Below are 22101 nucleotides of genomic sequence, written 5' to 3'. Positions count from 1 at the left end.
ACATATGCAAAAACATGGAGACCTGCAAGTGGCATGTTTGAGGACATGAACTTGAAGGACTGATACATAAGCAATGTTCCCAATACTGGCTGAAGTTTAGAATCACAGGAGAGATTTTTAAAATTAAAAAAAAAATTATAGGCCCTACCCCAGACTTAACCATATTCTCAGAGAATGAGTGTCCAGATTCTGATTATTAACTCCAGGGGGGTGTGGGGGGAGGCATTGGTTTAGGGCTGTGTGTGCAGTTAGAGAAGGGGGATCAAGGCAGAGAAGGTGAGACTGGGAAGCCAGTGGCACACACGCCATGTGGAGGTTGGATTTTATCCTAAGGGCAGGGGACAGCAGTGGAAGAATTTGGAAGATATGGGGATGAGATATTTGGATTTATGATTATAAAGTTCACTAAGGTTACTATAACATGGCTCCTTGAGGGATATAGTCTAGTTTAGGAGGTTCAACATCTTTGAAACCTCAGTTTTTAAAATCTAAAATGGAAATAATATCTATTTTGTGTGGTTATTGTGAGGTTTAACTGAGATAATTTATGCAAAGTGCCTAAGATATAATTGGCACTCAAAAGGTATTAATTTCTGTTACTTGAGAAAGCCATGGAGCCAAATAGTTGAACATCACACAGCCATCGCCATCCATCAGGGGATGTGAGGATTTCTGAGCAACCATCTGTTTTCAGGTTCCTCTGACAAACTCCTTTCCTGCCCACACTTGCGGCCCTAGCACAGACAGCCCACTTTCCCTCACTCCCCACCTCTTGCACACATTACTTCAGTTACAGTCTCTCTGCTAACGACTTCCAAATCTCTGACTCCAGCCTGGCTTCCTTTCCTGAGCTCCAAACGCATATATCCAACTGACTTCTGGATGTCTCCACGTAAACGTCTTGCAGGCACTTCATTCAAATCAGGCCTCTGATATCAAGTACCATCCTTTCTCACCCCAAGAAAACAAAACAACACCCTGCCTTTCCAACATTAGCACCATTAGGTCAAGCCAGAAACAGAGGAATCATCATTGAGTCACTGGTCCTTACCTTCTCCAGTCAGCACGCACAAATCCACACCCTCTCCTCCAAGTCTAGACCATAACCTCCTTCCAAACTGCCACCACCTCTTATCTGAACTTCGTGAAACAGCCTCTGAGTTCCCAGCACCAGGCTTTGCCCCAACCTCAACTCTGCAATTCCGAGAGATCTATTGTGATACAAAATTGATTAAAATCCCCTTCCCCACTCCCCCCAACTACACACACTCAAACCTTTTTTTTTTTTTAAGATTTTATTTATTTATTTGACAGAGAGAGATGCAGCGAGAGAGGGAACACAAGCAGGGGGAATGGGAGAGGGAGAAGCAGGCTTCCTGCCGAGCAGGGAGCCTGACGCGGGGCTCGATCCCAGGACCCTGGGATCATGACCTGAGCAGAAGGCAGATGCTTAATGACTGAGCCACCCAGGCGCCCCCCACATTCAAACCTTTCCAGTGACTTTTTTTATGCCATTAAAATGAACTCCATACTCTCTACCAAGGCATGCAGTAAAGACCCTTCAAGATTTCGATAAGTCTCATTTTCTTCCATTCTCCCTTTCATGCTTATGCTGTTCTGCACTAAGGAAAAAAAACAAGGCACTACCTCTCCCTCTCAGGTCTGTTTCATGATGATTCCTCCACCCTGAACCCCCTTCAAACTGGTACTCCTCATCTTTTAGACTTTGTTTACAAACATCCTCTTGGGGGTAGTCCTTGAATCTTTCCTCTTGGTGCTGTTCATTATACTTATTTCTTTATTTTTAAGGATTTATTTATTTTAGAGAGAGAAAGAGAATGGGAGGAGGGGCAGAGGGAGAGAAACTTCAAGACTACCCGCTGAGCACTGAGTGCAACACAGGGCTCTAGCTCATGACCCTGAGATCATGACCTGAGCCAAAGCCAAAAGTCTTTCACTTAACTGACTAAGCCACCCAGGAGTCCCCATTATACTTATCTCTCAATGCCCCTACTCCCCACTGGATTGCAAGCAACATAATGGCAAAAGAGCATATACAATCAATCCACATTCTTCACAAATTCGGTTTGGGAATTCTTGCCTACTTGCTAAAATGTTTGTAATCCCCAAATCAATACTCACAGCACCTCTGTGGTCATTCTTGGACATGCACAGAGAGGTGAAAAATTTGAGTCACCCAAAATGCATGTTCTCAGCTGGGGTTGAATGAGATGACACTCTATCTGTTTTAGCTCTCCTACTATTAACAAACATCCATTTTGTAGTCTTAATGACAAAGTTTTCGTATCTTTGTGGGTTTTGTTGGTGATTTCACTATTTGACATGGCCCCCACATGTAGTACCCAAGTGCTCTCTAGTGTTCCTAAACACCAGAAGGCTGTGATGTGTCTTACAGAGAAAATTCGTGTGTTAGATAAACCTCCTTCAGGCGTGACTTATAGTGTGGTGTCTATGAGTTCAACATTAATTAACAATATATGAAATAAGATATCTTTAAGGAGAAACACACATAAAACAAGGTTATGTATTGATCAGTTGACAAAATTGTGACCAGAGGCTCGTAGGAACCTAATGCTGCATTTCCCCTAGAAAGAGTGGTTTAGTGTTTACTAATTTGGTTTTTGTGATGATGTTATAAAATATAACTACAGCAAATAATACAACTGTATTTTACTAATTTCTATATCCCCAGTAGTTAGCATAGTAACTCTCACATAATAGTTGTTCAGTAAATATTTGTTGAAACTCAACTGTGTGTGTGTATATATACATATACATACATACATAGAAATCACGTATGATAAAGAAATAAACTCAATTTGTTTTTTATGCCAAAGGTGTATCTCACAACCTTATCATTACTTTTTACTTTTTTAAAAAAATGCTGATCATAAAATTATTTTTGATAACATCTTTTGTTTTTAATTTTCTCTAGGATGCTGGAGAAATGGTTCGTTCCTTTGTTGGTGGTTTGGAACTTGTTGTCAATTTACTGAAATCAGATAATAAAGAAGTGTTGGCAAGTGTATGTGCTGCTATTACCAATATAGCAAAAGATCAAGAAAATTTAGCTGTTATTACAGATCATGGAGTTGTCCCTTTATTGTCCAAACTAGCAAATACAGTAAGTAACGCATCTTTTTATTTTAAATGTGTATTATCATAAGATATCATGGTGTGGTAGTAAAAACACTAAGCTTAGAGTCCAGAGACTTGGATTCAAGCTTAATATCCATCACCTGTAAGGTATGAGATTTTGGTCACCTCATTTAGTTTCTCTGACACTAATCAATGTGAAAGTGTATTCTAACTGTACAGTTTAGTATACAAGATCCTTAGAAAATAAGAGGCTGTTTTTTATTTGTTACTGGCAAGTAAAGTGGTGGCAAATATAAATGTTACTATAGAAGTGTTAACTATCCTCTTCCATCCCCACCATCGTTATCATTATCCTTAAGATAATTGTTCATGCCAACTTTAGAAGTTAAACGCCTCCCCCGCCCCAAGGCTTAGCAAGCTTTAATTGAAGGCATTCTTGAGCTGGGAGACTTTGGCAACCACTGTATTATTGATTCAGAGCTGTGCCAGATAGAAGAAGCAGCCTTGAGAGATAATGACTTCACCATGACCAGAGATATTTGAGCATAGCTGGGGCTACCTCTTGGCAGGAACATAGAGCAGAAATTCAATCACTGGAAGAATGCTTGGTTTAGAAGACTTTCTAGGGCCAGTCTAACACTGAGTTCCTAAGGATAACTCCCAGATTCAGTTAAGGACACCAAGTTGTTGCCTCAATAAAGAGAATAATACAATTAATAAACAGAAAACTGTATCTTATTTAGGTATAATATACCCATAGGAGTTAATTACATACAAAAAGAAGGATATAGTCTGGATAAAGGCTATAGAAAAGAAAATGGTAGACTCAAACAGGTCATTGGTCACAGGTCATTCCCTGTTGGGAACCAAGGTGTATTACTGATGTAGAAGTGTTCCTAGGGTAAAGGTGTAGAGTTAACCACCTATCCCAGTCAAGTGAAATGCTCCCTTAAGAATGTCCAATATTCTTGAACTATTTTTTTTCCCTAAAGCACGTGCTCAAAAGGAAATCAAGCCTTGAGCAAAGAACAAATGCCAGACACTTGATCACCTTTGAGTGTATTGACTACATTCAGTAGTCAATAAAAAGAATTTAAAAAAATTTTTTAAAGTCATAAAAAGAAAACTCAGGATTGACCTTGGCCCATTGGGGACCACCAAAATACTAATTTCTTTCAAAACACCCTCTTAATAGCCTCCTCACCCTTCTCCCTTGACTCATTGGCATCTTATTGGGTAATAAACATCTAGCACAGAAACATGACTTTACAGGTTCATTGCAATGCATGTACCACAATTCATTTCCCTTGTGCAGAATAATGATAAACTGAGGCGCCATCTAGCAGAAGCTATTTCACGCTGCTGTATGTGGGGGAGAAACAGAGTGGCCTTTGGAGAGTACAAAGCAGTAGCTCCGTTAGTGCGTTACCTGAAATCAAGTGACACCAATGTACATCGAGCAACAGCTCAAGCCTTGTACCAGCTCTCAGAAGATGCGGATAACTGCATCACCATGCATGAGAATGGTGCAGTAAAGGTACCATTGATTGACTGACTTTGGGGTTTAGTCCAAATTAGGTATATGGCGGCTGGAAAGAAACTTATGTAACAATAAGGTTTCGCTGATGGGGTTTTTTTGGACACACAAAACTGCCTGTTTGTTGGGTCATGGCTGCTGAGCCATGTGTTGGCAGTGTTTATGCTGCAGAAAAGTTGGACATCGATTTTTTCCTAAACCAAAGAGTGTACAACATACTTAGTTTAATAATCGCTTCATAATTTGAATTTGATTTTTTTAAAATGTACAGGGCATGAATAATCAGGGGCATTCATAATTCTACTTAATATATAATTTACTTAGCAATTAAATAACAAAATATAGGCACGAACTACAACTAAGGAGCTGACTGAAACAACTAGACTACAACTTGATGGTCTTAAGTGTAATAGCAAAGGACCAATACAAAGACACATTTTTTCAAAAAAAAATCTGTCCATTAAGTTTTCTTTGCCTTTAATCAATACACGGGGAGGAGAGCTTCTAGAAGCACATAGACTTTAATATATCTATACATTCTGTTCTTGAACAGGACTTCCCCAACCTGACATGCCATCTAGTAGAGCCTTTAAAAAAATGAAACTATAAAAACTAAGTAGCCTGGTAAAGTGTCTGACATATAATGTATGTTTAGACAATTACCAGTTAGTTTAAGAAGAGAATTTCTAGGCTACCCAAAGTTTTAAAATTTAATAAGGTTTATGGTTTAATTGACATAAATGCCAGCTGTGCATGCCCTTCTGAATCATTCCTTCTAAGGCAAGCCAATGGATAATCCAAAATCACTTAGGAGGTGTCTTCTGCTATGTAAAGTGATGAAACTCTGTTCACTCACCCACACAGCTTATATGTATTAGAAAAGAAGGCAATATAAAAAACAACAACAACGAAATCTTGCCATTTGCAATGACGTGGATGGAACTAGAGGGTATTATGCTAAGCGAAATAAGTCAATCAGAGAAAGACATGTATCATATGACCTCACTGATATGAGGAATTCTTAATCTCAGGAAACAAACTGAGCGTTACTGGAGTGGTGGGGGGTGGGAGGGATGGGTGGCTGGGTGATAGACATTAGGGAGGGTATGTGTAAGACTGCTGAATCACAGACTTTACCTCTGAAACAAATAATACATTATATGTTAAAAAAAAGAAAAGAAAAAGAAGATCGTAGGAAGGGAAAAATGAAGGGGGGAAATTGGAGGGGGAGTTGAACCATGAGAAACTATGGACTCTGAGAAGCAAACTGAGGGTTCTAGAGGGGAGGGGGATGGGGGACGGGTTAGCCTGGTGATGGGTATTAAAGAGGGCACGTATTGAACAGAGCACTGGATGTTATACGCAAACAATGAATCATGGAACACTACATCAAAAACTAATGATGTAATGTATGGTGATTAACATAACATAATAAAATAAATTAAAAAAAAAGAAAAAGAAGGCAATATAAAAATGATTGGGGGAGGGAATAGGAAAGGGAAAAGTAAAGAAAGAAAATAGGGTTTGTTCGGCCCTAGACCCTTTCCCCCATCCTCTTAAGGTCTCTTGAGGGCCTCTCCATCTCCCCTATTTGCATTCCTAACTACCTGCTATTTCTACTGGAGAATAACTGTAAAGAACAGGATAGTGTTTTTTTGTAAGTTTCTCTGTCGTGGAATAGAGGCAGGCCTAATCCTGAGCTCTCCCTCTTGGGACCGTAGGGGCAGCATATGGAACTGTGTTTCCCTTCTCTGGTTTTTCCTTTTCTTCTTTTTCTCTCTTTCTTTTTTTTTTTTTTTCTTTTGAGAGAGAGTGAGAGAGTGCAAGTGGGAGTGAGTGGAGGGAGGGCAGAGGCAGAGGGAGAGAGAGAATCGTAAGCAGGCTCCACGCTCAGCACAGAGCCCCACACAGGGCTCGATCTCATGACCCTGAGATCATGACTGGAGCCAAAATCAAGAGTCGGATGCTTAACCAACTGAGCCACACACGCACCCCCTCTGGTCTTAAGGAGGAAAAAAATGTGGATGTGGTGAGTGGGTGTCGGTAGAATAAACAGGGTTCGGTGTAGAGCATAACCATGGGGAGTAAGGAAAGGCTTGAATCAAAAATGACTCCAGGTTTGGGGCTAGGTGAAAAGGAAGATTCTATCGGCCAAGATCATGCAAGAGAATATTTGGCACATTTGGGTGGGTACAGTACCCACTGTGAGTACGTCACAATGTGTAACTGCAAATGTTTCAGACTCCAAATGCATACAACCTTTATCCACTATTTTTGGCAAATCCCTGGTTGTTTTCATTCCTACTACTGTGCCTTCCTAGTCGAAAGCTTACAGTGTTATTTCCCAGTCCTACATACACATCCACTGCCACTGCCCATGAGGAATGTTGACAATTACCAGAGCCTTCCTGTCACCCGGTTCATAAGTAATTTATTCTAGAGTTAGTTCCTTCAGCATACAATTTCCTTAACAGCAGCAGCTGATGTTACACAACCTATCTGTCTCATGCCCACCGATGTTTATTCCATAATAACAGTGAGCAGGCTTGAGGGTCTGGAATAGATTGGTTTCACTTTCTACTGTGTTCGATTTAAATGGTCAGTTTGAATTTCAGGTCTAGAGCAGTGCTGTCCAGTGCAAATGTAATGTAAGTCACATATGTAATACTAAGTTTTCTAGGAGTTACAATTTCAGAAAAGATAAAAAGAAACAGGGGAAATTAATTTTAGTAAAATATTTTATTTAACCCTATATATGCAAAATATTTTTACTTCAACATTTAATCAATACTATTATATATATAAACATATATAATTAGTACTATTTTATATATAGTCAATACTATTATATATATATATACTATTATCTGTATATGTATATATAGTGTATACTATTGTCTATATATATATTGTATTTGTGTTTTATACTGATGGTACATCTCTATTTGGACTGGCCACATTTCGAGTTCTCACCAGTGGCTAGTGGCTTTCTTATTGGACAGTGCAAGTCTAGAGGCAGGAGAGGGGAAGATCGGGAAATATCAGTGAGAGGTAATAAGTCACGAACGACGGTGGACAAGTTGTTTTTGGCAGAGTTTAGAGAAGCCTGGGAAATGTCTACATTTGCATTCGCAGAGCATGTAGGCTAGGAAGAAGAGCTGTCAAAGTAACCTTAGGAAGTTACCAGGTTACCCAGGAATTCTAGAAGCCAGAGGAAGAGGGAGTTTCCAAAGGGTTTGTGTTTAAATACTGCTAAGCGGTCAACAAGGATTTCCTGACTCAATTATGTTGAAAAATAATCCTGGTGTTAGAGCCTTTCCAGGTAAGACTCTCTTCTGTATGAACTAATAAGTCCCCTGCCCTGGTAAATGCGACGTGAGAGGAATAATGCAATCTTTATCCTCTTTATGATTTTACACAGATCTCCTTCTCAAAAGTATCAGTCCAGGGACTTGTGAACATGGATGCAGATCTGTTTGCAACTCTGTTGAAAGCATGAGAACTCTAGATCTACCAAAGTTATTGCTAATTATAACAAAACCATAACATAGGAAAGTAATACAAGGAGGGAAAGAAGTTGCAGGAAAAACTGAGCAAGAAAAGCCCTTTCCTAAGACAGAAAAACTGATCAGATAGAAAGACGATGAGCACCTATAAAAGGCATTAAGCTCCCTTCCCCATGGTGACATTGGATTTGTTTTGCAAACGTCTATACCAGGCAGATGAAAGCTACATTAGGGCCTATAACTTTCTGGAAGGCAGGAAATTGAAGAGACTGCAGAAAATACAACCAGAAGTGGGTCCAACAGAGGGAGGGAGGAACAGTTCACGTTAGGTGGAACAGCGAGGGCTGTCTTGGCAGCCTCCCAGACTGAGCACATGACATGGCATTCCAGAGAGTGGGGAAGATGAACCCAGAAGCTCACATGCCCCCTAGTCCTTGAAGCCTGGCACCAAAAAGAAAAATATCACTAACACTTCTGAGTCAAGTAAATGGACTTTCGAGACTGACATCACCCAAGAACCCTCCATGTCTATCTGCAGTCCACATGCTTAATGTTTGATTGAACTATAATGTTTTCTGTTAATTAAAACTCTTTCTGTATCTTTGTGGTCTTGTGTACTTTCCTCACATTCCAGATATTCCCTGGAGTGCTGCGGATAGTCTCTTGATGATATGCCATTAAATTACTTAGCACTATTAGGTATCAGTAACTATATTACAATACCAAATATAGAGTCATATACAGACTTGCTTCTGATTGATTTTTTCTTGTTATTTGCATTTATCCTTTAAAGTGAGAAATGTATGATTACTTCAGGATTCCAGTGAGTTAGATTTTTAACTCTAATATTATACATACGTCAAATGTTTTCCTTATTTCATTAATAATTGACATACACATGCACATATCTAGAGTGTCAATGTGATAAATTGTGCCATATATATGCATACCCAAGAAGCCACAATCAGATCAGGATAAGGACCTCCCTCCCAAAGTAGATGAAGACCAATTTATCTTATGGTTGTTTTTTTTTATTTAATGAACTGTGCTTTTGGTGTTATGTCTAAGAAATATTTGCCTAACACATGGTCACAAGGATCTTCCATGTTTTCTTCTGGAAGTTCTATAACTTTTGGTTTTACATTTAAGTCTGTGAACCATTTTGAGTAAATTTTTGTTTATGATCCTAGGAATGAAGTACAGTTCATTTGGAGGGGCATATGAGCATCCTTTGTTGAAATAATGCCCTTTCCCTGCTGAATTTCTTTTGCAATCTTGAAAAAAAAATAGTTGAATATATGTTTTGTTCCATTGTTCTTTGTCTGTATTTACACCAATACCACCAGTCTTAATTACTACAGCTTTATAATAAGCCGTAAAGCTAGGTGGTGTCAGTGTTCCTACTTTTTTCTTTTTTTTAAAGTTATTTTGGGGGCGCCTGGGTGGCTTAGTCGGTTAAGTGTCTGCCTTCGGCTTAGGTCATGATCCCAGGGTCCTGGGATCGAGTCCCACATCGGGCTCCCTTGCTCCACAGGGAGCCTGCTTCTCCCTCTGCTTCTGTCTCTCTCTGTTCCTCATGAATAAATAAATAAAATATTAAAGAGATTTTTTTTAAATAAAGTTATTTTGGCTTTTCTAGTTTTTTACATTTCCATATGAATTTTTAAATCAGTTTGTTAATTTCTACAGGAAATGCTTTCTGAGATTTTGATTGGGATGGGCATTGAATCTATATGTCATTTGGGGGAAAACTGACATCTTAATATTATTGTCATCTGACTCATAAAGAAGGAATACCTCTTCATTATTTATGTGATTGTTTTTCAGCAATATGTGATTTTCATCATATAGTTTTTTACATCTTTTGTCAGATTTACCCCATGTAAATACTTTTGATGCTTCTCTAAATGTAATTTTAAAATTTTCGATTTCTGACTGTTGTTATATAGAAATTTAATTGATTTTGTGTATTAATCTTATATCCTGCAACCTTGCTAAATTCATTTATTTGACCTAGTAGGCTTTTAGAGATTCCGTCAGATTTTCTACATAGACCAGGGGTCAGCAAACATTGTCTCTAAAGGGCCAGATAGTAAATATTTTAGGCTTTATGGACCACATAAAGTCTCTGTTGCAGATTCTTCTTTTATTATTGTTGTTATTATTTACAACTGTACAAAAATGTAAAATCCATTCTTCATTCTTTGAGCCATACAAAAACAGATTGTCATTTGCCAGCATCTCACATAAATAATCATGTCATCTACAGATAAGGACTCTCTTTTTTTCTAACCTTGATGTCTTTTATTTACTCTTCTTGCCTGATTGCATGGGCCAGAAATTCTTATGCAATACTGAGAAAAAAGCAGTAAGATCAGATATCCCAGTCTTATTCCCTATCTTGGAGGGAATACATTCAGTCTTTTCACCATTCAGTTTACTGTTGGCTACAGGTTTTTGTTAGGTGGCTTTTTGTCATGCCCAGCATGGAGCCCAACATGGATTTTGAATTCACAACCCCCTGAGATCAAGCCTGAGCTGAAATCAAGAGTTGGACATTTAAGCAACTGAGCCACTGAGGCGCCCCTGTTAGGTAACTTTTATCAGGCGTGGTAAGTTCCCTTCTATTATTACTTTGATGAGAATTTTTTTTATCAGGAATAGATACTGGATTTTGTCAAATGCTTTTTATTGTATCTACTGGGTTACAATGTGTTATCCTTTTTATACATTGTTGAACTTAATTTACTAAAATGTTTTAGAATTTTGCATCTGTGTTCATGAGAGATGTTGGTTGTAGTATTTTTTTCTTGTAATGTCTCTGATTTGCTATCACAGTAATGCTATATATCACAGTAATGCTTCAGTAAATGAGTTGGAAAGTGTTCCTTCCTCTTCAATTTTCCAGGAGAATTTTATAGTGCCGGTATTATTTCTCCTTTAAATGTTTGGTAAAATTGACAAGTGAAGCCATCTGAACCTAAAGTTTTTGTTTTCAGAAGGTTTTAAACTTCAAATCCACTTTCTTTGCTCAAGATAGGGCTGTTCATGTTTATTTCTTCTTGAGTGAGCTTTGGTAGTTTGTGTCTTTCAAGGAATTAGTTCATTTCATCTAAGTTATATTGTCAAATGTATTGGCATAAAGTTGTTCATAACATTCCCTTATCCTCTTAATATATACTTATAATCTGTAGTTATGACATTTTTTTCACTCTTGATATTGGTAAGTTTTGTCTTCTCTTTTCTCCTGACCAGTCTGGCTAGAAGTCTATCAATGTTATTGATCTTCTTGAAGAACTAGCTTTTGTTTCCTTGGTTTTCTCTCTTTTTCTATTTTTTATTTCATTGATTTCCTACTGTGATCCTTCTTATTTCCTTTCTTCTGATTACTTTGTGGTTTCATTTGCTCTTTGTCTACTTTCTTAAAGTGGAAACTAAGATAATTGATTTGATACCTTAATCTTTTCTAAAAATGATTCTTAGTTGTATACATTTCCTTCTAATACTGTTTTAGCTGCATCTCAAATTTTGGTAAGCTATGTTTTTATTTTCATTTGGTTAAAAATCTTTTATAGTTTCCCTTTTGATTTCTTCTTTAACCCATGGATTATTTAAAAGTGTTATATTTAGTTTTTAAATATTTGAGGATTTTTCATTGGCTTTTCTGTTGATTTATAATTTAATTCCACTATAGTCAGAAAACATATATTACTAGACTATGTGACATTTGTTCTGTGACCCATAATATGGTTTAATTCACTGATGTTCTACATGCACTTGAAAAAAAAAAAGGTATTCTGATGTGGTTAAATAACGTGTTCTATAAAGCTTAATAAGGTCAAGTTGGTTAATATTGTTCAAATATTCTACATCTTTGTTGGTTTTATAACTACTTTTTCTATCAATTATTTTGTGGGGCAAATGTATTAACCGTTCTACTACAGAAATACCCCAGTTATTGTGGATTTGCCAACTTGTTCTCATAGTTCTATCTCATCAGTTTATCTTCATGCATTTTTTTATTATGTTATGTTAATCACCATACATTACATCATTAGTTTTTGATGTAGTGTTCCATGATTCATTGTTTGTATATAACACCCAGTGTTCCATTCAGTATGTGCCCTCCTTAATACCCATCACCCATCCCCCCCCCTCCCCTCTAGAACCCTCAGTTTGCTTCTCAGAGTCCATAGTCTCTCATGGTTCGTCTCCCCCTCCGATTTTCCCACCTTGATTTTTCCCTTCCTGCTATCTTCTTCTTTTTTTTTTTTAAACATATAATGTATTATTTGTTTCAGAGGTACAGGTCTATGATTCAACAATCTTACACTATTCACAGCGCTCACCATAGCACATACCCTCCCCAATGTCTGTCACCCAGCCACCCCATCCCTTCCACCCCCCACCACTCCAGTTTGTTTCCTGAGATTAAGAATTCTTCATATCAGTGAGGTCATATGATACATGTCTTTCTCTGATTGACTTATTTCGCTCAGCATAATACCCTCCAGTTCCATCCATGTCGCTGCAAATGGCAAGATTTCATTCCTTTTGATAGCTGCATAATATTCCATTGTATATATACCACACCTTCTTTATCCATTCATCTATCTATGGACATCTAGGCACTTTCTATAGTTTGGCTATTGTGACATCGCTGCTATAAACATCAGGGTGCACATACCCCTTCAGATCCCTACATTTGTATCTTTGGGGTAAATACCCAGTAGTGCAATTGCTGAGTCGTATGGTAGCTCTATTTTCAACTTTCTGAGGAACCTCCATACTGTTTTCCAGAGTGGCTGCACCAGCTTGCATTCCCACCAATACTGTAGGAGGGTTCCCCTTTCTCCGCATCCCCACCAACATCTGTCATTTCCTGACTTGTTAATTTGTCATTCTGACTGGTGTGAGGTGGTATCTCATTGAGGTTTTGATTTGGATTTCCCTGATGCTCAGTGATGTTGAGCACTTTTTCATGTGTCTGTTGGTCATTTGGATGTCTTCTTTGGAAAAATGTCTGTTCATGTCTTCTGCCCATTTCTTGATTGGATCATTTGTTCTTTGGGTGTTGAGTTTGGTAAGGTCTTTATAGATTTTGGATACTAGCCCTTTATCTGATATGTCATTTGCAAATATCTTCTCCCATTCTGTCGGTTGTCTTTTGGTTTTGTGGACTGTTTCTTTTGCTGTGCAAAAGCTTTTTATCTCAATGAAGTCCCAATAGTTCATTTTTGCCCTTGCTTCCCTTGCCTTTGGTGATGTTTCTAGGAAGAAGTTGCTGCAACTGAGGTCGAAGCAATTGTTGCTTGTGTTCTCCTTTAGGATTTTGATGGACTCCTGTCTTACATTTAGGTCTTTCAACCATTTTGAGTCTAATTTTGTGTGTGGTGTAAGGAAATGCTCCAGTTTCATTCTTGTGCATGTGGCTGTCCAGTTTTCCCAACACCATTTGTTGAAGAGACTGTCTTTTTTCCATTGGACATTCTTCCCTGCTTGTCGAAGATGAGTTGACCATAGAGTTGAGGGTCCATTTCTGGGCTCTCTATTCTGTTCCATTGATCTATGTGTCTGTTTTTGTGCCAGTACCATACTGTCTTGATGATGATAGCTTTGTAATAGAGCTTGAAGTCCGGAATTGTAATGCCGCCAGCTTTGCTTTTCTTTTTCAACATTCCTCTGGCTATGCGGGGTCTTTTCTGGTTCCATACAAATTTTAGGATTACTTGCTCCATTTCTTTGAAAAAAGTGGATGGTATTTTGATAGGGATTGCATTGAATGTGTAGATTGCTCTAGGTAGCATTGACATCTTCACAATACTTGTTCTTCCAGTCCATGAGCATGGAACGTTTTTCCATTTCTTTGTGTCTTCCTCAATTTCTTTCATGAGTATTTTATAGTTTTCTGAGTAAAGATCCTTTGTCTCTTTGGTTAGATTTATTCCTAGGTATCTTATGGTTTTGGGTGCAATTGTAAATGGGATCGGCTCCTTAATTTCTCTTTCTTCTGTCTTGTTGTGGGTGTATAGGAATGCCACTGATTTCTGTGCATTGATTTTATATCCTGCCACTTTACTGAATTCCTGTATGAGTTCTAGCAGTTTTGGGGTGGAGTCTTTTGGGTTTGCCACATAAAGTATCATATCATCTGCAAAGAGTAAGAGTTTGACTTCTTTGCCAATATGGATGCCTTTTATTTCTTTTTGTTGTCTGATTGCTGTGGCTAGGACTTCTAGTACTTCTGATTGCTGTGGCTAGGACTTTGATTGGAGCAGTGGTGATAGTGGACATCCCTGCCATGTTCCTGACCTTAGGGGAAAGCTCTCAGTTTTTCCCCATTGAGAATGATACTTGCTGTAGGTTTTTCATAGATGGCTTTTATGATATTGAGGTATGTACCCTCTATGCCTATACTCTGAAGAGTTTTGATCAAGAAAGGATGCTGTACTTTGTCAAATGCTTTTTCTGCATCTATTGAGAGGATCATATGGTTCTTGTTCTTTCTTTTATTAATGTATTGTATCACATTGATTGATTTGCGGATGTTGAACCAACCTTGCAGCCCAGGGATAAATCCCACTTGGTCGTGGTGAATAATCCTTTTAATGTACTGTTGGATCCTATTGGCTAGTATTTTGGTGAGAATTTTTGCATCCATGTTCATCAAGGATATTGGTCTGTAATTCTTCTTTTTGATGGGATCTTTGTCTGGTTTTGGGATCATAAAACGAGTTTGGAAATCTTCCTTCCATTTCTATTTTTTGGAACAGTTTCAGAAGAATAGGTATTAAATCTTCTTTAAATGTTTGGTAGAATTCCCCTGGGAAGCCATCTGGCCCTGGGCTCTTGCTTGTTGGGAGATTTTTGATGACTGCTTCAATTTCCTTAGTGGTTATAGGTCTGTTCAGGTTTTCTATTTCTTCCTGGTTCAGTTTTGGTAGTTGATACATCTCTAGGAATGCACCCATTTCTTCCAGGTTATCTAATTTGCTGGCATAGAGTTGCTCATAATATGTTCTTATAATTGTTTGTATTTCTTTGGTGTTGGTTGTGATCTCTCTTCTTTCATTCATGATTTTATTTATTTGGGTCATTTATCTTTTCTTTTTGATAAGTCTGGCCAAGGGTTTATCAATCTTAATTCTTTCAAAGAACCAGCTCCTAGTTTCGTTGATCTGTTCTACTGTTCTTTTGGTTTCTATTTCATTGATTTCTGCTCTGATCTTTATTATTTCTCTTCTCCTGCTGGGTTTAGGCTTTATTTGCTGTTCTTTCTCCAGCTCCTTTAGGTGTAGGGTTAGGTTGTGTATTTGAGACCTTTCTTGTTTCTTGAGAAAGGCTTGTGTTGCTATATACTTTCCTCTTAGGACTGCCTTTGCTGCATCCCAAAGATTTCGAACAGTTGTGTTTTCATTTTCATTGGTTTCCATGAAATTTTTTAATTCTTCTTTAATTTCCTGGTTGACCCATTCATTCTTTAGTAGGATGCTCTTTAGCCTCCATGTATTTGAGTTCTTTCCGACTTTCCTCTTGTGATTGAGTTCTAGTTTCAAAGCATTGTGGTCTGAAAATATGCAGAGAATGACCCCAGTCTTTTGGTATCGGTTGAGACCTGATTTGTGACCTAGGATGTGATTGATTCTGGAGAATGTTCCATGGGCACTAGAGAAGAATGTAAATTCTGTTGCTTTGGGATGGAATGTTCTGAATATATCTATGAAATCCATGTGATCCAGTGCATCATTTAAAGTCTTTATTTCCTTGTTGATCTTTTGCTTAGATGATCTGTCCATTTCAGTGAGGGGGGTGTTAAAGTCCCCCACTATTATTGTATTGTTGTTGATGTTTTCTTTGCTTTTGTTATTAATTGCCTTATATAATTGGCTGCTCCCATGTTAGGGGCATAGATATTTACAGTTGTTAGATCTTCTTGTTGGATAGACCCTTTAAGTAGGATATAATGTCCTTCCTCATCTCTTATTATAGTCTTTGGTTTAAAATCTAATTTGCCTGATATAAGGATTGCCACCCCAGCTTTCTTTTGGTGTCTATTAGCATGGTAAATGGTTTTCCACCCCCTCACTTTCAATCTGGGGGTGTCTTTGGTTCTAAAATGAGTCTCTTGCAGACAGCATATCGGTGGGTCTTGTTTTTTTTTATCCAATGTGATACACTGTGTCTTTTGATTGGGGCATTTAGCCCATTTACATTCAGGGTAACTATTGAAAGATAGGAATTTAGTGCCATTGTCTTGCCTGTAAGGTGACTGTTACTGTATATTGTCTGTGTTCCTTTCTGGTCTACGTTACTCTTAGGCTCTCTCTTTGCTTAGAGGACCCCTTTCAATACTTCTTGTAGGGCTGGTTTCGTGTTTGCAAATTCCTTTAGTTTTTGTTTGTCCTGGAAGCTTTTTATCTCTCTTTCAATTTTCAATGACAGCCTAGCTGGATATTCTTGGCTGCATATTTTTCTCATTTAGTGCTCTGAATATATCCTGCCAGTCCTTTCTGGCCTGCCAGGTCTCTGTGGATAGGTCTGTTGCCAATCTAATGTTTCTACCATTGTAGGTTACAGATCTCTTGTCCCAAGCTGCTTTCAGGATTTTCTCTTTGTCTCTGAGACTCGTAAGTTTTACCATTAGATGTTGGGGTGTTGACCTATTTTTATTGATTTTGAGGGGGCTTCTCTGTGCCTCCTGGATTTTGATGCCTGTTTCCTTCCCCAAATTAGGGAAGTTTTTGCTATAATTTGCTCCAGTATACCTTCTGCCCCCCTCTCTCTTTCTTCTTCTTCTGGGATCCCAATTATTCTAATATTGTTTTGTCTTATGGTATCACTTATCTCTCAAATTCTGCCCTCATGATCCAGTAGTTGTTTATCTCTCTTTTTCCCAGCTTCTTTTTTTCCCATCATTTGGTCTTCTATATCACTAATTCTCTCTTCTGCCTCATTTATCCTAGCAGTTAGAGCCTCCATTTTTGATTGCACCTCATTAATAGCCTTTTTGATTTCAACTTGGTTAGATTTTAGTTCTTTTATTTCTCCAGAAAGGGTTTCTCTAATATCTTCCATGCTTTTTTCAAGCCCAGCTAGTATCTTTAAAATCGTCATTCTGAACTCTAGTTCCGACATCTTACTAATATCCGTATTGATTAGGTCCCTGGCAGTCGGTACTGCCTCTTGTTCTTTTTTTTGAGGTGATTTTTTTCTGTCTTGTCATTTTGTCCAGAGGAAAATAGATGAATGAGAGAACAAAATGCTAACAGGGTAACAATGACCCCAGAAAAATATACATACACTAAACAAGTCAGAAGAGACCTTCCAGAAAGTGGTCGCTTTTTTGTTCAGAGAGTTGCTGCTATTCTTTTCTTCGATCTCCTGTTGAGTTCTTAGGTGTTCAGAATGGTTTGATCCCTATCTAGCTGAATTCTTGGGACCAGATGAAATTTAGGTCTCCTACTTCTCTGCCATCTTGCTCTAAACAGTCTCTACATGCATTTTGAAGCCCTCTTGTTAAGTGCCTAAGAATTTAGGAATAGTATGTCCTCCTGATGACCCCTGTCATATTCTTTCCTCTGAAATCTGCCTTTTCTCCTGCTTTCTTTTGGTTAGAATTAGCATGCTAAATCCTATAGCTCTTCCTAAACTTTTACCCCATTTGTGTATTTTTATTTATTAGCTATTTGTAGGCAGCACTTTGTAGGGGCTTGCTTTTTTTTTTTTTTTTAAGATTTTATTTTTTTATTTATTTGAGAAAGAGAGAGAGAGTGAGAAACAGCATGAGAGGGGAGAGGGCCAAAGGGAGAAGCAGGCTCCTTGCTGAGCCAGGAGCCTGATGTGGGACTCGATCCCAGGACTCCAGGATCATGACCTGAGCCAAAGGCAGTCGCCCAACCAACTGAGCCACCCATGTGCCCCCCATTTTTTTTTTTTCAATTCAAATCACCTCTGCCTTTTTGGGGGAGGTAATGGTGTGTCTACACTATTTACATTTAATGTGCTACTGACATGATTGGCTTTAAATGTGATTTTATTTGTTCCCTCCTTTTCCCATCTATTCTTTTCTTTTTGTCTTCTTGGCTTAATTGATTTTTTTAAACATTCCATTTTATTCCTTTTGTTTTTATTATTTATTGTTTAATTTTTATTAGTTATGATTCCTTGTTGTTCATTTAGTGGTTGCTTTAGAGTTTATAATAAACATATGTAATTCAGCACATTGTATCTTCAAGTTATATTACACACAGAAACATAGAGTTTAAGAATCATATAACACTATGCTTCTATTTTTGTCCTCCTGGCTTTTGTGCTATTGTCATGCAGTCGACTCTTATATATTATAAACTTCACATTGTTCTTGCTTCTGATTGTAAATAAATCAATTATCAATTAAAGAGCTTTAAATAAATAGGAAAAAGTGCTATTTATTCCTTTCCAAAGGACTTTTAACATTTCTTGTAGTACAACTCTGTTGATAAATTCTTTTATTTTTGTATGTCTAAAAAAGACTTAATTTAGTCCTTGTGTTTGAAAAATATTTTTGGTAGGCAGAGAATTTTATAAGGACTTTTCTCCTTCAGTAAACATGTTGCTTCATTTTATTCACACTTATATTGTTTCTGAGAAGAAATCTGTCATTCTTATGCTTGTTTATGTGTATGTCATTTTTTTGTACTACTGCTTCTAAGATTTTATCACTTTCCCTGATTCTGAGCAATTTGATTATTATGTGCCTTTGTGTTGTTTTCTTTGTTTCTTATGCTTGGGCTTGTTGAACTTCTTAGATCTATAGGCTTATAGTTTTCATCAAATTTGGAAAATTTGGAGCCATTATTTCTTCAAATACTTTTCTCTGTCTCCTTTTTCTACTGTCCTTTAGAAACGCCATTTTCACCTATATTTGGCTACTTGATGTTTTCCCTGTTCATTTTTTTTCAGTCTTTTTTCCTCTCTTGTTTTAATTTGGAATGTTTCTATTTCTATGCCTTCAAGTTCAGAAAATCTTTTTTTTCCAATGTTTAATTTACCTTTATTTCCATGGGTGTGTTTTACGTCTCAGTATAATTGCATCTCTCAAAATTAGATTTGGATCTTTCCTCTAGCTCATATGAAATCCAGTTCTAGTAACAGTCCTACTGTCATTTCTGGTTTGATTTCAATTGGTTGATATTCCTCTTTATCATGGGTCATGTCAGACACTGACTTTAGGGTGGGGAGGATTTTTTATTAAGTTTTTTATTTTCATTCCAGTATAGTTAACATACAGTGTTGTATTAGTTTCAGGTGTACAATGTAGTGATTCAACAATTCCATACATCTCCTGGTGCTCATCACAAGTGCCCTCCTCCATCCCCATCACCTATTTAACCCATCCTCCCTCCCATTTCCCTTCTGGTAACCATCAGTTTGTTCTCTATAGTTAAGAGTCTGTGTCTTGGAAGACACCGAATTTTAATGTGTTGAGTGATAGATAGTTTCCATAAATATTCTTGAGTTTTTTTCTAGGATGCCGTTAGGTTACTTAGAAACAATTTGATCCTTTCATTTCCATGTTTTGTTAGCAACATTAGAGTACCCACTACTGAGGTAAGAGCCTTCCGGTTACTGTACCTGAAACCCATGAATCAGGAAGTCTTTCACACTAAGTGGTGAGATCAGGCACTATTGAACCTGTATGAGCTTCAGAGATTGTTCCAGTTGATCTGTCCTTGGGTATGTAGTTTCTGCACACACAAGTGCTTATCAGTTCTGCACTGAAGTTTCAGGGGCACCGACTGTAGGTCTCCAGAGTTCTGTGCTCAGAGAGCTCTCTCCCCTCCAGTAATCTTCCCTGAAGACTCCAGTCATCACAGATCCCCAGACTCCCAAGCTTGGCCTCCCAGCTCAGGGAGGCTGCTATGCTTCATTTGGCTTCTCTCTCCCTGTGCTACAGCTCACTCCAGGCAGTAGGCGGGACAATCGTAGGGCTTACCTCTGGAGTTTTCCTTCTCTTGGGGATCCTAGTTTCCTGATGGCCAGTGTCTTAAAAGCCATTGCTTTATAGGTTTTAGCATTTTTAAGTTGTTTTAGACGGGAAGATAAATCCGGTCCATGTTACCCTATCTTGGCATGAAGCAGAATTCTTAACTTTCTTTTTACACTTTCTTTTTATAATAAATTTATGGAAAGTGAGAGCTGGTAGAGGTGAGTTATCCATTTTAAACACAGATTTTAGGGGCACCTGGGTGGCTCAGTCGTTAAGCGTCTGCCTTCGGCTCAGGTCATGATCCCAGGGTCCTGGGATCGAGACCCACATCAGGCTCCCTGCTCGGCGGGAAGCCTGCTTCTCCCTCTCCCACTCCCCCTGCTTGTGTTCCCTCTCTCGCTGTATCTCTCTCTGTCAAATAAATAAAATCTTTAAAAACAAAACAAAACAAACAAACAAAAAAAAGCAAAAAAAAAACAACACAGATTTTGCAGATGAGGAATGTAAGTCCCAGAGATCAGTGAAGTACCAAAAACCACACAATCAACACATGGCATAACATCATAAATGATTGTGATGTCTAGTTTAGGGCTGTTTCCACTAGATGAGCGAATTTCAAACTGTGTCTCCTGGACTGTTAGGGTTCCCTTGGGAGAGATCAGGGCCCAGTACTCAGAGCAAGGGGGAAGCCAATGCTTGGTGTGAGGGGCAGTCACCTACTTTAATTAGACCAGGTAGTTTTTCCATTTTGCATATTAGAATTATGCATGAGATCTTATTTCAAAACAGCTTTTGGCTGCTTTAGAAAGAATTGAAAATTAGTGCACTAGGGCCACACTGCCCTTTAATAGTTGTTTATGGAACCCAGTAGGAGCCATCTTTTTCATATTTATTTAGCACTCTGCTTTGACAGAAAGGTTTACAAGATAAGAATCTCTTCAGGAGGAATTAAGAATTTTAATCTTAATTCTTTGCATTCTTATAAGTGTAGTGTCTCTAAAAATCTGATACAAGAATGATTCTTTAAAGCCACTTTATTTTCTTCTTTTTAAGTTTTCCTTGGAGAGCTCTAGACAATGCTTTTGCCCGTGAGGTGATTCAGTCTTCTAAAATACCCAGGGAGCCTTTGGAGAAATCAAATGTGTCTAGGACAGTCTGAGCTAATAGAATACTTGTCTCCTTCATCCAAACTAGCTCTGCTTCACTATAATGAATCCATCTTCTGCTTTGGCTACGTCACCACCACCACATCCCAGCAAAATAAAATAAAGTCCCTCCCCTTCCTGAAAGCTAAAGGCTACAAAAGATGAAAAACAGAGCTGCATGTAAGTACGGCAAAAGAGATAATAATGAAAATAATATCATTTTCATTTTATGCGGCTTCTTCTGTGCCAGCCACTATTCCAAAAGCTACATTCACATATATCCTTTTATTTAGTCTTCTCCATTTTCCAGTGAGATGGGAATTTATCTCCATTTTGCAGATAAACTGAGTTAGATAGAGATTAAGTGACTTGCCCTGAATCACCCAGGTCATAAGGAAAGGACCCAGGAACTCTGGTTCCATAGTCTGTTCTCTTAACCCCACTGCAGGGTAAAGCAGGAGTGCCTCGATGGCACACGTGTGTGGGTGTGGGCGCTGGTGTGCAAGGCTGTGTTTGGAAGTCTGAGCCTGGGTGAGAAACTGCTTTAGGAGACAGAGAAGCTGTCTGGGAAAGCACAAAGGGGAAATAGGACTTGGCAGAGAGCACACTTGTTTTATGGTGGAACAGTGCCATCCTTCTGCATCCCAAATGCTCTGTTTCTCTCTTTAGTTTTCAGGATTTTCTAGCCTTGCGTGCTATCCTTGCAGCTTCTGTGTATTCTTAATTTATGCCCATTAAACGTTATTACGAGTAAGAGTATATGAAGTTAAAACCAGATGATTTTGTGACTTTTTAAAAACAATTATTTCTATTACATGGACTTTA

At 38.2% G+C, this 22101-nt stretch overlaps 1 protein-coding gene across 1 annotated transcript in view; it reads left to right on the top strand.

Moving 5' to 3' along the window:
- Nucleotides 1-22101, top strand: part of ODAD2 (outer dynein arm docking complex subunit 2) — a 183734-nt gene that overhangs the window by 123417 nt on the left and 38216 nt on the right. The window contains exons 17-18 of the mRNA XM_045874221.2: nt 2957-3145; nt 4436-4657. Of these exons, the coding sequence (XP_045730177.1) occupies nt 2957-3145; nt 4436-4657 (411 nt within the window). The remainder of the gene's footprint in view (nt 1-2956; nt 3146-4435; nt 4658-22101) is intronic.

The sequence above is a fragment of the Mirounga angustirostris genome, unplaced genomic scaffold (genome assembly GCF_029215605.1).
Source record: "Mirounga angustirostris isolate CCGP_5_RB_7025 unplaced genomic scaffold, mMirAng1.0.hap1 SCAF_5, whole genome shotgun sequence".
Lineage (NCBI taxonomy): Eukaryota > Metazoa > Chordata > Mammalia > Carnivora > Phocidae > Mirounga > Mirounga angustirostris.
The sequence above is the reverse complement of the archived record's forward strand: the minus strand, read 5'-3'. Positions and strand labels throughout refer to the sequence as shown.